The sequence below is a fragment of the Rhopalosiphum maidis genome, chromosome 2 (assembly GCF_003676215.2).
Source record: "Rhopalosiphum maidis isolate BTI-1 chromosome 2, ASM367621v3, whole genome shotgun sequence".
Lineage (NCBI taxonomy): Eukaryota > Metazoa > Arthropoda > Insecta > Hemiptera > Aphididae > Rhopalosiphum > Rhopalosiphum maidis.
This window is the reverse complement of record NC_040878.1, coordinates 48,990,993-49,005,450: the sequence shown is the minus strand read 5'-3', so window position 1 is coordinate 49,005,450 and position 14,458 is coordinate 48,990,993. Positions and strand designations below refer to the sequence as shown.

The 14,458-nt window shown below is 26.5% G+C and overlaps 1 protein-coding gene across 1 annotated transcript; it reads right to left on the bottom strand.

The window, feature by feature from the left end:
* Positions 1 to 53: 53 nt before the first annotated feature.
* On the bottom strand, positions 54 to 5,093 carry LOC113552061 (tetratricopeptide repeat protein 27). Its single transcript, XM_026954728.1, has 17 exons — positions 4,925 to 5,093; positions 4,675 to 4,846; positions 3,930 to 4,013; positions 3,189 to 3,330; positions 2,861 to 3,116; positions 2,678 to 2,805; positions 2,495 to 2,607; positions 2,346 to 2,412; positions 2,173 to 2,286; positions 1,894 to 2,112; positions 1,642 to 1,830; positions 1,407 to 1,559; positions 958 to 1,119; positions 709 to 879; positions 442 to 637; positions 267 to 367; positions 54 to 201 (listed from the first exon to the last, which is right to left on the bottom strand). The coding sequence occupies exons 1-17, from the start codon at positions 5,010 to 5,012 to the stop codon at positions 100 to 102; spliced, it is 2,457 nt and encodes an 818-aa protein (XP_026810529.1). The 5' UTR covers positions 5,013 to 5,093; the 3' UTR covers positions 54 to 99.
* Between the last annotated feature and the right edge of the window lie 9,365 nt (positions 5,094 to 14,458).

Genomic DNA, 14,458 nt, shown 5'->3' with positions numbered 1-14,458 from the left:
TAAATATATTATGATAGCAGGATTTCTTAAAATAATGAAAACAAATATTTATATAATTAAGTTATATCATATGATTATAATAATAATTATAAAAGATAACTACACTTCTCTTGAAAGTTGAAGTTTGATTTCGTTTAATATATTTTTTACTTTTTCAAATTCTTCTCTTATGTCTGCACTTTCCATTAGGTCTTTTTCTTTCTGCATGACAAAATATTAAAAAATAAATAATAATGAATAAACAAAAATAATTTAAAAACACCTACTTCAATTTGTGAGACCACTGATACTAGCATTAGTTTAGCAGATGACAGGAATCGTTTTTTTTGTTCACTATTATCTGCTTGGTTACTACAACTAATGTATGCTGCAAAGTCAAAAAAGTTTTAATACACTATTTTATATACATTATTTAATATATATATATATTCAGTATTATACCATCAGCTAGATTTAATGATAATCTAGAGACAATCAAACAAGAATTTTTTTCTTGAGTCCATTTGTTGCCTTGTGTAGTGAAACGATGGGCGCATTGTAAATGGTGTAAGACTTTATCAGCCGTTTCCTTATTTGGTATTGGTACAGCTTCTTCAAGATGTGCATACAATGCCCAAATTTCACCATCATTTTGTATCTAAATAATAAATATAATTGTAATTAATAAAAATGTAGTTTAATGAATAATTAAAATATAATCTATCGCACTTGTGATGTAAGTCTTCCAAAAAGTTGTAATAAACATTTCCTATGCTCTGACGCTGGCCTATCGTTTTCGTCTTTAACATTATTCTGTACGGCTTGGACTAGAATCTTCAAAACTTCCACATCTTTGTGCTTACTTTTTAAATCTAATAATCTATGATAACATTTGATTGCCTTTGATAACAAAGAATATTCTCGTTACAATATATATACAATAGTTATTATTTTAGAAATGGATATTAAATGTAATACCTCTTCAAAACAACCGCAATCAACACTGACTACCATCAAATTGTCCCAAACCATCCAACTTTCATAGTTACATTTCACAGCTTCTTTTAATGCATAATAAGCTCTTGATTTTTGACCATTTTTAATATAACATTTTGCTAAATTGTTCCAAGCTTCAAAACACTGAATTTAAAAACAAAAAATATATCATTCAATTGACAATCAGATCAGTTTTGGATTGAAATGTATGAAATATATTAATTTAATATTTTGTGTATTACAACAACCAAAAACCTTGGCAAAAAAGCTATAATTGCTGGTTTCCCCAAATGCAGTAAAATATAATATAACCACATACAAGCATAGAAAAATATTTAACTTTAACTATTTTGCTATAGCATTGTGGTAAAATGTGTGTTAATATACAATTCAAAAATAAAATATTATTAAAACTAACTTTCATTACTCACATCACTCTCAATGTCACAGTATCTTCTATATGCTTCTGCAGCTTCTGTCCATCTTTCTTCAACCATACATGCGAAACCAAGTCTAAACCACAAGTTTTCTTGTAAAGAATTTATCTTGAGAGAAATTTTGAAATGATCTATACTCTCTTTATACTATAAATATAAAAACAATAAATAAAAATGTCTGTCTTAGATACGAGTATTTTTTTTTCAAATTTAAAATAATACACCTTACTTCTTTTCTTGTATAATAATAAAAAGCCCAGTGTTTTTGTGCACGACTACTTCGATAATCTGAAATTTTCCATGCTTCCTCATAAAGAGATTTATCATCAGTAGCATCTCCAAGCAAACATAATATTAAAATATGTTTGGCTACAGTGAGATTTGGTGATTTTAACTCATTTTCAAGAATTTGTGCAGCCTATTATAAATTAAATTTATCAATATCATTTAAAAATTTTTAAATTTTAACCACTAATGTTACTTTATGTCTATGGCCTTGGGTATTGTAACAAGCAACACATTCCTCCCACAAATCGAGAGCTAAGAACCAATCTAATGCACTTTGAATGGCACCAATTGAGAGCATTATATTTCCCAAATATGCTTTAAGTTGCCAAGAAGGTGAAACAAAAGAACAATGAAACAGATATAATCTCTCAACATTAAGTGGATTTGATACTTCCAAACTGCTTAGTAAGCTCTAAAAAAAGATCCAATTTTAATTTTAATTGTTAACTACATTTGTTTTAAATATATTTACCTCAATTTGTCGCATTGCTCGTTCCACTGATTTCCTATTATCCCTTTCTAGTACAGATCGTTGGAGCAAAGTTGATACATGAATACTCCACACAGATTGTTGTGACACCAAACACTATAGTATTAGACCATTATTTAATTAATGTTTTAAGAAATAAATCATAAAAAAATTACTCTTATAAATGGCTGCAGTTCTTCGAATTGTAGATCATCTTTGGGTTTACATTTTTGTTCCAATATACTTTAAAAAAAATAAAATGATCTTAAATTTAAAACAAAAATGTAGATAAATAATATTATATAGGATTAAATGTAGTATTTACAGTGTATTTAAGATGGCTGCTTGTTGAAGACTGTTCAATTTAGGAAATTTTCCAGCACTTTCATTAGAAAATTTGATATCTGGTAAACGATTTTCATCATCAAGCACACAATCCTATACAAAAAAAAAACTATTTAAATTAATTTTTTTGTTATATTTTTATACCAGATGGCAAATAACTTACTTTGGGTAAATCAGAACATTCATGCGAAGTCAATAGATTGGTATTATTTTCTCTTTTATGTGAATTCACATTTAAGGTTAACTGGGCAAGTTCTTTGACTTGAAATTTAGTTCTTTTTCCCATTGCACCTAAAATAGTTCAATTAGCAAAATATAATTAATTAATGATAATATTTTAACTTACCGACAAGTGAATGTTCTAAACCCAGTAAGTTCATTGCTGTGTTAAGACAGTCAGTGGCTTTTGAAATATTTCCATAGTGAGAAAGATAAATTTTACATTGCTCTAACCTAAATAAAGCTTCTTCTTCGTCAGTTTCCCAAACAGTATTTTCTATTTGTTCAAAAGCAAGTTCAATCATATTTTTTATATCATTTGATAATTCATTTAATAAAGATTGTAGAGTCGAGAGCATTCGTATTTGCCACCAAGATCGTGTCTAAATAAAATAAAAAAATAAATTACTGATATTATGTTACCTAATAATTAAGTTACTGCTAGTTATTCTTACAAAAATATTGATCTGATCATTGCTAAAAACTGCATAAGAAAATACCAAGAGCTCAGGATACAATACTTTTCTAGATACACAATCTAAATCATTAACTAAGCTTTCTACTACTGCTGTACTTGAACCCCAACTTTTCAAATCTCTAAAAACAAAATAAATACAAATATTAAAATGTATATCAACTGGAATATGGTTTTAATTATGAATTGAATTTCTAATTGACTCATTATTATTAGAGAATACTAGAACTAATAAAGTGTTCTTGAATAATTTAAGAATGTAGTTAGTAGGTAGTGGTGGATTTAACTGTCGTTTAGATGGCAAATGCCAACAGGGCCCCCTTTGAAATTATGTACTGTGTATGATTTTGTACAAGGCTCCTCTTATTGATTTGCCTACTTTATTTGAACCCTTAATTCCCCACTGGTAGTAGGTCATAATAAAAGATAACATTAATTTTTTAATTTTAACTTATTTAATATATTATATTATTTAAAAACTGTAAAAAAAAAAATTTTAGTTAATTGGAAAAAGTTAATTTTTTTTTAATTCTGTGAGATTTTGTTTTAAGGGAATTTTATTCTCATTTTCATTCAAGAGCTATTTATGTCTGTAAAAATTATACAAATATTTTTTTTCCACGGATCAATTTTTCAAGAAAAAAGATAATCATGTTTTATTGAGAACATTAATAGAGAATAGTCAATTAGAAACTTAAAGCTGAACCCTGATATAACATACAATTTTGATATCAAAGGTCCTGTCCAATTTGCTTGTATAAACAGCTGATAACAGGCAACACCAAATGTGAAAATCACATTGTTTCTGAAACAAAAATATACTATTTATATAATAAATACCGATATTCTAAAATAACTATATATTATCAATTGTATGTTTATAATATCTATCAGAATATTAAATGAGCTTACTTGAATACAGAATACCTGTTGCTTATGTTTTACTTTATAACACAGAAAATTAGATACTAAAATATAATAATAAATAATTTATTATTTGATATTGATAAAGATGTAATGTACCAAACATACAATATATATATCAGTAGTAATTATGACATATTACTTGTGTATATTATTGCTTTTATTAATCCATTATTAAAAAAAAAAAAATATATATATAAAAGTGCTTGTTAAAAATGTTAAACATTATTCATACATAGAATCTAACTGAATATAGGTAATCAGTAATTACTAACAATTGTGTTAAACAGAATAAAAATACCAAGATTTGTCCTCAGCGACTTTTGTAGAAAGCTGTATAATTTATTACCTGGATTATAATTTTTTTTATACATAATTATTTGGTTTTAATGATGAATATACAAATTAGATTTTATCCCAATGATTCATATACATTTTGGTTCCACTAAAGAAAATATGATATACCTATTATAAATATAAGAACATTCTGCATAAATTATTCTAAAGATTTATCACTAACTTATTAATTGCTATGTACTTACTTTGATGGATTCAAATGTAAGAAATCGCTTAAATGTTTTTTAATATTTGAACTGAAATTTGACTTGCTTATATGTTCAAACTCGTTGTATAGTCTCAAAAACAAATCATTTTCCAAAACTTCAATAAAGTTTCCTTTTAGAACATTTTTCATTTCATTTGATATAATATCATCTGAATGCAAAAGTTAATGAAAATGAATTAAAATTTCTTGTTTATAATGTAAATAAAATAGTTCATAATAATTTATACCTGAAACAATTATTTCATTATATACATTTGAATATGTATCACCATATATCAGACACTTTTCTGTATCCGTAAATTTTTCGACTGACATATTATCTTTTATAAAACTAAATGTTTTAATTAAAATAATAAAATATAAAAATTTATTAATCGTATAATGCTATACTATAAATAATTTAAAACAATTTAATAATATTTATAAACAATATAAACGCAATAATTTCAAAACAAAAACATGCAGATTTTGTAATATACGACACATAACCTCAAATTCAATACTGTTATCAGTAACTTATCAACAATTATTACAGCTATCGCCAGTCAGTCGTGGTTTCTTAATAAAAATATGCTTTCGCACTTCCTATTTTCCTCAGCTGTAACTTACAAGTTGTAAGTTAGTGAAACATGATTTTTTCACCAAAAAAAACTTGAGAAGTTTTTCCAGATAAATGCGTTCCAAGTTTTTTATGTCTTTTTTTGTATATTTTACATAATTTTTTTAAATTTTTAAAAATTGAAATAAAGATTTCAAATGAAAAATAATCGGTTTGAAAAAAATTTAAAAATCTGTGAAGCAGTTATCGATAAGAACTTCTCAAGTTTATTTTGGTGAAATAATCATTTTTCTACAACTAATGACTAATGAGAGCTGAGGAAAATAGAAAGTTTGAAAGCATGTTTTATTTTGTTACGGTCGAATTTCGTTAGGTACCAGAACGGCCTACGTGAACACAGTCCGTATAATCTACGTTTATATCAAGAGTTTAATGAAAAAACATATGTACAATACACTTATACTTAGTTAATATTTGTGTAATTCTTGTATAGTATACGAATACGAAAAGATAACGTCAATGGTATATCCGTATATTTTACGAGCTACAAATGCGTTTATTCAACATCGATCGTACGTTTATTATTGGTTAATCGAAGTTACGTTGATATTAGTGTAAAGAGTACCTATAAATGGATTTCCGCATACTGTTTTCTCTCTGTGGCCTACTCATAATATAAATACTTCAATAAAACGAAATACACGAAAACAGGAAAATCATTTTTTTTTTTTTGTACTTTCGAGTAATCTTAGACTTTAGTGTGAAATCAGCCATCATCCATATTATAATAATTATAGAAAACAATATTTTGGAAGGTTCATATCGATGGATTTGTCTAAATATTGTCTCAAAACAATTTAATATTTATTTAAATGTCCCTATTCTAACAAAAATAAAAATTTTCGAAAGAATGTTCTCATGAAAAATAAGAACGTCATAAATTCATAACCGTATATAGACGTAAGTTTCACCATCCCCCCACATATCAATTTTTGCAAATTTTTTTTTTGCCAATATTTAGTACGTCATTTGTTTGTATATGTTTGACTATGCTCAGAATTTGTTTGATGTCGGTTCACCTCAGAAAATCAATTTTCCATGTGGAGGGGGAGGGCTGGCCAAACGTATCATATAGTATTAAATATTGCCAAAAAAATATTTTCGAAAATTGATATGTGGGGGGGGGAAGCTGGGGAAACGTACGTCCGTATATAGTCTTCTTCGTTCTTCGTTTTGAAATTCGCACTACAATTTACCAACCCATCTGTCATAAAATTACGTACAATAAAAAAATGTATGGAAATGGTCAACAACAGATATCGCCAGCATATTTCGATAGTATAAAAAATAATTTATTCAGTTGTTATACGAAAAAAAGAACGCCATTTCTATGATCATGCAAACTTAATTTCGATATTCGCGAGAAATTCTTTTCTCTTCAAAATCTAAGTTACACGGAGTGGCTGGCAATATGTATTTCTAACCCTATTATACCTTTATTTTATTTTTACTAAAATATTTTTCGTGCTATTATACCTTATAAACTGAGACCATAAAGTATAGGTATTATTATACAGAGTACGTACAAAAAGAACAACTTGTGTCTTGTATACAATATTTAAGAAACAAAAATTAGATAAGTATCTATTATACTCAAGAGCGGGGCCGAATCTAGCGGGATATGAACCCAAGCCATCTGCACCGGAAATCTTTTGTTTACTTATTTTTTTTTGAGAGAGAGACAGAAAGAGTAAATAGTACATAAATTATAAATATATAAAACTATAACAGTTGCATAATAAGAGGGGAACTGAATTATGTGAGGGCGCTAATTTCATACTTTGCCCCGGGTAAAAAATATATTAGATCCGGCACTGCTTAAGAGAATAACCGGCTATTGCCTACTATATTATGTTGTTTGATTTAATATTAGAGTGAATAATCACATAATTTATGTTCAGATTAGAATATTTTCAGTGATTTATGGTTTTGGATTTTTTTCAATGTTTTAATTTTAAAGAAAGATATGAGTAGGTATATGTAAATTATTACAAATTTAAATAAATGCTCATATTATGAGTGTCTTCTGTCCTCAGTTTGAATTTATTAACCATAGCGGATTTACTAGGTACAGTGATTATGACAAGATCCAACCGTCAATAAGAGAAATTAATAATAACCAAAATTTATTATTTAATCATCACGAACGTAAAGAAAAATAATTGTAAAAAAGTGACAATGACGACGAATTTGGCGTGTGCATTGGTTAAACTATCGACTCCTACAGTCGTACTCCAGTCTATTATTGACTGATTAAGTGATGAAGTGATGACTGATAGGTAATAGGTATAGCTGCATATTGGAGTGATAGGACGACGTGCGAGTAAGGTAACGGGTTATTGGGTCATCGGGTCACCAGTTGCAAATAAATAAATTGATAAGACGCGTTTGATGTTTATGTCACGGTATATTGTACAACAACTATTGGCAAATGGCGTAATCAGTCATATTTTTAAATTTCAAATGAATATTTTATTATATCATTATTTATTACAGTATAAATGACTGATAGGCCGATTAGATTTTGAACAAAAATATTAAAAACTAAACCACCTGTCTATGTACAATTTTTTCTTAATGGTATTTTGAAATTTAAGTAATTATAATTTATATAAAATATAAATAAATAAATTTATTAGGTAATTAATTAATATATAAGTGAGTATAAAAATAAGAAATACTAAAAAGTAAAAATGTGGATTGCAAAAATAAAAATCAATCTTTGAAATGTAGGTATATAAAAACATAAAAATAATACGGTGTATTAAAATAACGAATACGATTTTCTAATTAAAAACTTCAGTGAGTGCATCATTAATCACTAGAGTGATTTGTATATCATAAAAAAATAAATAGGTAGGTACCTACTCTGTTTAAGATATCATTTATCAGTCGGTACTCGGTTACTATACTTAGGCTTGGTAAACGTCGTGTACTTCACTATCAAATGTCCAAATCGATATTCGGTAATCAATAATCATAACTCTACCTGACAAAACAATATAAACTGTGATACTAATATATATTAGGTAGTATAATAAATTCACATCTCAATGATATTTTTAACTCGATGTAAAAATGTATATTAAATATCGGACAGAAAATTTCTATATTATGTCATACTCATTGAATTATTTAATATTATGTGATGGGAAAGTTTTAACTTGTAAGAACAATAATATAACTGTTATTTGATGACAATAATCAACTTACCAGAAATCCAGAATACTTAAAAAGTTAAAGGTATAAAATTAGTTTTTTTTTGTCACCTATCAATAAGACGTTTTCAAACGAAATTCGAATACCACATAGTAGCCTCTGGAGACCAAAAACAATCCTCAGGTTAATAGTAGGAATACAGTAGATTCTTATAACGTTGACAAAGTTGTGTAAAAATTAAAATTAGTTTTCGAAGTAACACTTCTATGACTTTAAACTCTGAAGTGTTCATATTAATTTATTAATTTTAAATAAGCAACTATATTAATATTCGTTCTACATTAACGAAACAATTAAAGTGATAGTTCTAAACTGTGCATGCTTTGTATAATATTGCACATTTGCACAATTATAATGGAATACATTTGATTATTATATAGGTAATTATCTCATGACTCACCACAAATTTTTCATATTTATACCGCTATTTTGAAAATTTCAAATTAAATTCCATAAGAAATTCTTATATAATATATGCCTGTTGTACTTTCTTCCGGACCGTCCAGCCATCCTCAAGGACCACGGGTAAACTCGTTGTCGTGTAAACCAAAATAATGATAAATCGATTAATAAATATTCATTTCGTTTCTATACTTAATTATTGTTGATTTAACGACATTTTTGAACAAAGATATTTATTTTACAACTTTTTCAATAATATATTTTATAAACCACATGGTGCCTTTTTAACAATCTTCTACAATTTTGACAAAGTTGTGTAAAAATTAAAATCAGCTTATAGTTTTGATACATAAAGTGGGATTAATACTTCAACCATTTTTTTACATTTTTATCTTACAATTTTTTACATTTTTTGACGTTTTTAATTTTAGGTCATATTTTCCTTTATGGTTCATGTTTCGGTATTCTTAATTAAATTCTGTCAATTAACTTCTTTAAAACTTTTTAATAAGGCGAATAGCATTATTAAAGAATAAATCAACTTTAAGATCAAAATTCAAATTAAACCAAATTTTTTTATAATATTTTTTTTTATTATCTAAATAAATAACTTTTTATGCTTACAATATACTAATAGCAATATAAATATAAAAATTAAATTAAAAACCTTTTTAAGTGCATTTTATACTATATTTTTTTTTGTAATTTGTATATTTTATTGCATTTTTTTGATATTTTACATAATTTTTAAAGGCATTTTAGTGCATTAAATTCACAGCCCTAATTATTAGTATATTTTGTTTTAAATCTCTATAAGACCCTAAAACCTAGTTATGGTATTAGTTTTTTTTTTATTTTAGGTACTGTGTGTAAAGCTAGGTGGCCAAATATTAGAGACCAATGTAGAAAAGTTTTGAGTAAAAAAAAGACTTCAAGTGGTCAAGCAACAAAAAATAATACTCAAGTATAAATATGAAGACCAACTTAGTTTTTTAAAACATTATTTTCAAGAAAGACCAACTACTACAAACCAGAAAACGTTGGACTTAATAATATAAGTATTAACTCTGAAAACCAAAGTTAAACGATACCACAGATAATACAGTGCAACATTCTACACCAATAGAACTACAACAGGGTATATTATGTTACCATAAGTAAAATATTATAATTAAAAAGAAAACACCTAAACGTAGAATACAAATAATAAACTTTCTCATTAAAATCAAATTGATTGTAATTTAAATTATATACACGACAATTACTAGAGTATAATATACAAATATACAATAGTTGTTTTATTTTGCTTTATATCAATTTATTAAAATACTTAAAAATTTAAAAGCTAAATTGTGTTTACAAATAATATTATACATATATAAGGCCGTAAATATTCTGAGGGTCTCTAAAATTATGATTTTCCTGGGCTGTTTTTTTCTCTCAGTCCGCCACTGTTTATATATATTTAACAAAAATTTATATAATAAAAATATGGTCTTAAGACATACTCCAAAAACTGATTAATGTTTTTTATAATGAATTTTATGAGAAAAATGAACACAAAGTAATAATATGTGTTATACCAGCGGTTCTTAACTTTTTGTAGAGCACGGACCCCCTACCAATTTTTGTCGAATATCTTTTTTTTACAAAACATCGAATGTTGTCATAACTAAAATTATAATAATTATTTTATATTACAAATTATATTAAATAGACATAACAAAACATACACGTTTATAATTATTTTTATTAAACTTAATTTTTCATAAAACTGTGATATAAATAATTTTATTTTTAATATTCTTAAAGCTGCCGTGGACACCCAACACGAGTATCGAAGTATCGCGGACCCCCAGGGGACCGCGGACAACAGGTTAAGAACCGCTGTGTTATACTATTCTATTATGATACTATTTTTTGTATTTCTTTATACTGGCCATTTTTTTGTTAAAAATAATAAAATTGCTGTCGTCAAGGAAAAGATTAGCTTTATTGTTTATTTCATGAGTACGAAATACGAACATTTATAAATTATGTCTCATTACCAATTCAGAAGTGTGCCAAATTGCCAAATCGACTATTTTGAATCGTCGTTTTAGTTTATTTTCATTTTTTTATTTTTCTAACTTGTATTATTATATTAACGTTTTGTGGTCACAATGAACAAAATTAACTTTGGAAGTTTACCTAACATCTCATCGGAGTCTAACCTGCAGCTGTCAGGAATTAACAATTTGAATTACCTACGCCGCAACGCCATTTCCATGCCGAATATATCTATTACGGGAAATTCTAGCAGTTTGTTGAAGGACGTGATCGTTACATCTATTCTATCGAATGAGTCGGATCAGCCGAAAACAATCACGAATGGCATGAACCTAATCAAATGTAAGTCTTTGCCCATCATTTCTACATCAACAGAGTCTGACGAGTTATCAAAAATAAGAAAAACGAAATGCCTACGCCGCACCGTGGTTTCAATGCCAAATTTATATACAATAGTAACCGAAGGCCAAGAGGAGCAAAGTGATTTAACTGGTGCGCAGGAGCTGACATCAGCACCGGCACCACCCATAACGGATACGACACGTCGTAAACGTAAATCTTTATGGTGTAGAACTAAAAAATTTATGAGACGAATGCTATGCTGTGCTGCGCATAATTGAAGCAGTTTCAGTCGTTGTTGAAAAACGTATAAATATTATATATATATAATAATAATATGTTTATGTTTGTTTGTTTGTTTATATTTATAATGTTTATGATTACCTATCTTGAATAAATGTTTTTGTTAACTTATTTCATATTGGTTTTTACTTCGTATATTATTAAAAATTTACAAAATTGTATTGTAAAATTAATTTATACAATATGAAAATTATGACTGTATTTTTGGATCGTAAAAATAACGCATAGAAAATCTTGTGTGAAATAACTGTACATTTTTTTGACCAAGCAACAAAAAATGTATTCACAACATATATCGAACTATATTTATTTATCAAAAATACAGTCCGGTATCTCTACAGTACTGCAGGTTACACTACAAGTAACATTTAATAATTAAAATATTATAAAACAATTAAAAGATAAAACAAGAAAAAATGTACAATGAACAACAAAGAAAACATAAAATATGTATAATAAAATACAGCAAGTTAATTAGAAGAGTAAGTCGGTTTAGTATTGACGATTTTCATCATTCTTATAAGTGGCTCATTAGCATTAGCAATATAGTTTGTGTTACAAAAAGGAATATAAAACCGATAATTATTACATTTGGCCAAAGTAGTAATACAGCGGATTCCGCTTAATGTGGGCACGTTGGGACCAGCCCTGTTGCCCATAAAAATCGAAATTGGTTAAAAAAAAAAATTATAATATTAAAAAAGTCAACAAAATCCCTTTCTGTATGAATTTTTATTTTTTTCCGATTAAAATGTACTTATTTTAAAAAAACACCAGGTTGACGAGAAAAATATTTAAAAAAACATTCAAGTGAAACTACCCTTAAAAGTTGATCAAGACAGATCAAGGATTAATTAAGGCACAAAATTAGTTTATGATACATTTCAATAAGTATATTATACTTAAAAATATATATACTTATTTTTAAAATATTCCGGACAAAAAGTACCTAAGATCTTTTTACCTAAGATTGGTAGTATCATTAGTATCAAATTGTTATTGTTGTAAGTGGGTAGTTTTTCACTTTGCACGACGATAATATTTTCAGTCATTTATTTTTCATCTGAAATTCACAATTTTACCGCTAGGTAGATGTACACTACATCAAAATGTTCGCCTTTTTGTGTCGAACGGCTGACTTTATTTTCAACAAAAGGAAACTACGAAAAACTAATTTGTGTCTTTTTTGGGATTTGGGAAGCCATTTTTTTATGTTGAAATGTGCAGTTGTGTATACGTCTTGGGATTTAGATTAACAAATAAACTTGCTTAGAATATTGTCGCTCACTGTAATGGCAGATGATTTCGAAAATCACCCGGACGACCAGCACAGCGTTGTTCATTACAAGCCAGCAAATACCTCTATGTTCATCAATTCCAATCGCGGTCGACATTAGGATTTTGCGGGCCCGCTTATTTTTCCGAACACTATTATTTTCGATATATTATTATATTATCTGGTAATATCATAATAGTTGATATGGTAATTTAGTATATGATATTACTTTTCAGACAGATCTCGAAATAGTCGAAAAAGTACCAATATAAATAATGATAAACTCATATTTATTTTTATTATATATGCTAATGTGAATTATAAGTTTAAATGTGTACATTACTATGAAATTTTATTAAATATCAAACTGCCATATTAAGTTAATAATAAATCTGTAATAATTTAATTTTTCGCTCCAAACATATTATATTATATATTATAGGTCCATTTTTTATTCATGATTTTTATTTCACGCGTGCAGATTGGTAATAATATATTATATATGCTATTCGTTCCTATTTCGTATTATTAATATATTTTTTAACGATTTTCTGCAGCTATTTATACACAATTGCATTATTTAAATTCGAAAGCAATGAAAATATATTAAAACAATTGAACATTAGTAGGCTATACTGCTTATTAGTTTATCATATATAAACATAAAGCTAGTAGACATTTACAGGTATTTTAAATAATGTCATACTATCACAATATATAACAATAAAGAATAGGCTAGGTTGTACCTCAGTAGTCAACTGTATTACACAGTAAACTATAGAAGTATAGAATATATTAATATGCATTTACCAAAGTAAATAGTTGTATTTTTACGTTTTTTTTCTTATTGTACGGTATTCTATAACGGTTTAAATAGTTCAGAAATTCATTATTATATATACTTAGCAAATCAATCATTATTCAAATAAACAGAAGTCAAATAAACATGAATAATGTAAAAAAGTACTGATAAGGTTAGGTTAGCCAATTATTACTTTACTTAACAATTTTATCATCCATAAATAAAAAATTTAAATAAATCTATGTTCTTTCGCAACATGTAAGTTTAACTACAAGTAGTAAATGCCATTTTGAAAAAATCTAATACATATATCACAGGAAACAATGTAAATCAAATATTTAATATTATATTTTTGATTTTATTCTGAAAAATTTTCAAATTTTACCAATAAACAATGATTAAACAAAATTACACGTAATTTATTATTTTCATTTTAAATGGACATTGGAAAATAAAGTATTTTTTTTATACAATAATAATATAATAATAGATTATCAATCATTTCAAGTAAACATACATAATGTTTAATAAAAACCAATGAAAATGTACAAACAAAAATAAATAAACACTTACAAAACTTAACGATTTAACATTTAAATGTTACATCATAAAATATAGTTTATAAAATTTGTCATAATTATATATATAATATATAATTATACAGGGTAAAAAATAAAATATTTGTGTCTTTATGATGCACAAATTCAGTTATTTTATATACTAATTTTAAATACATTGTATAATAGGTTTTC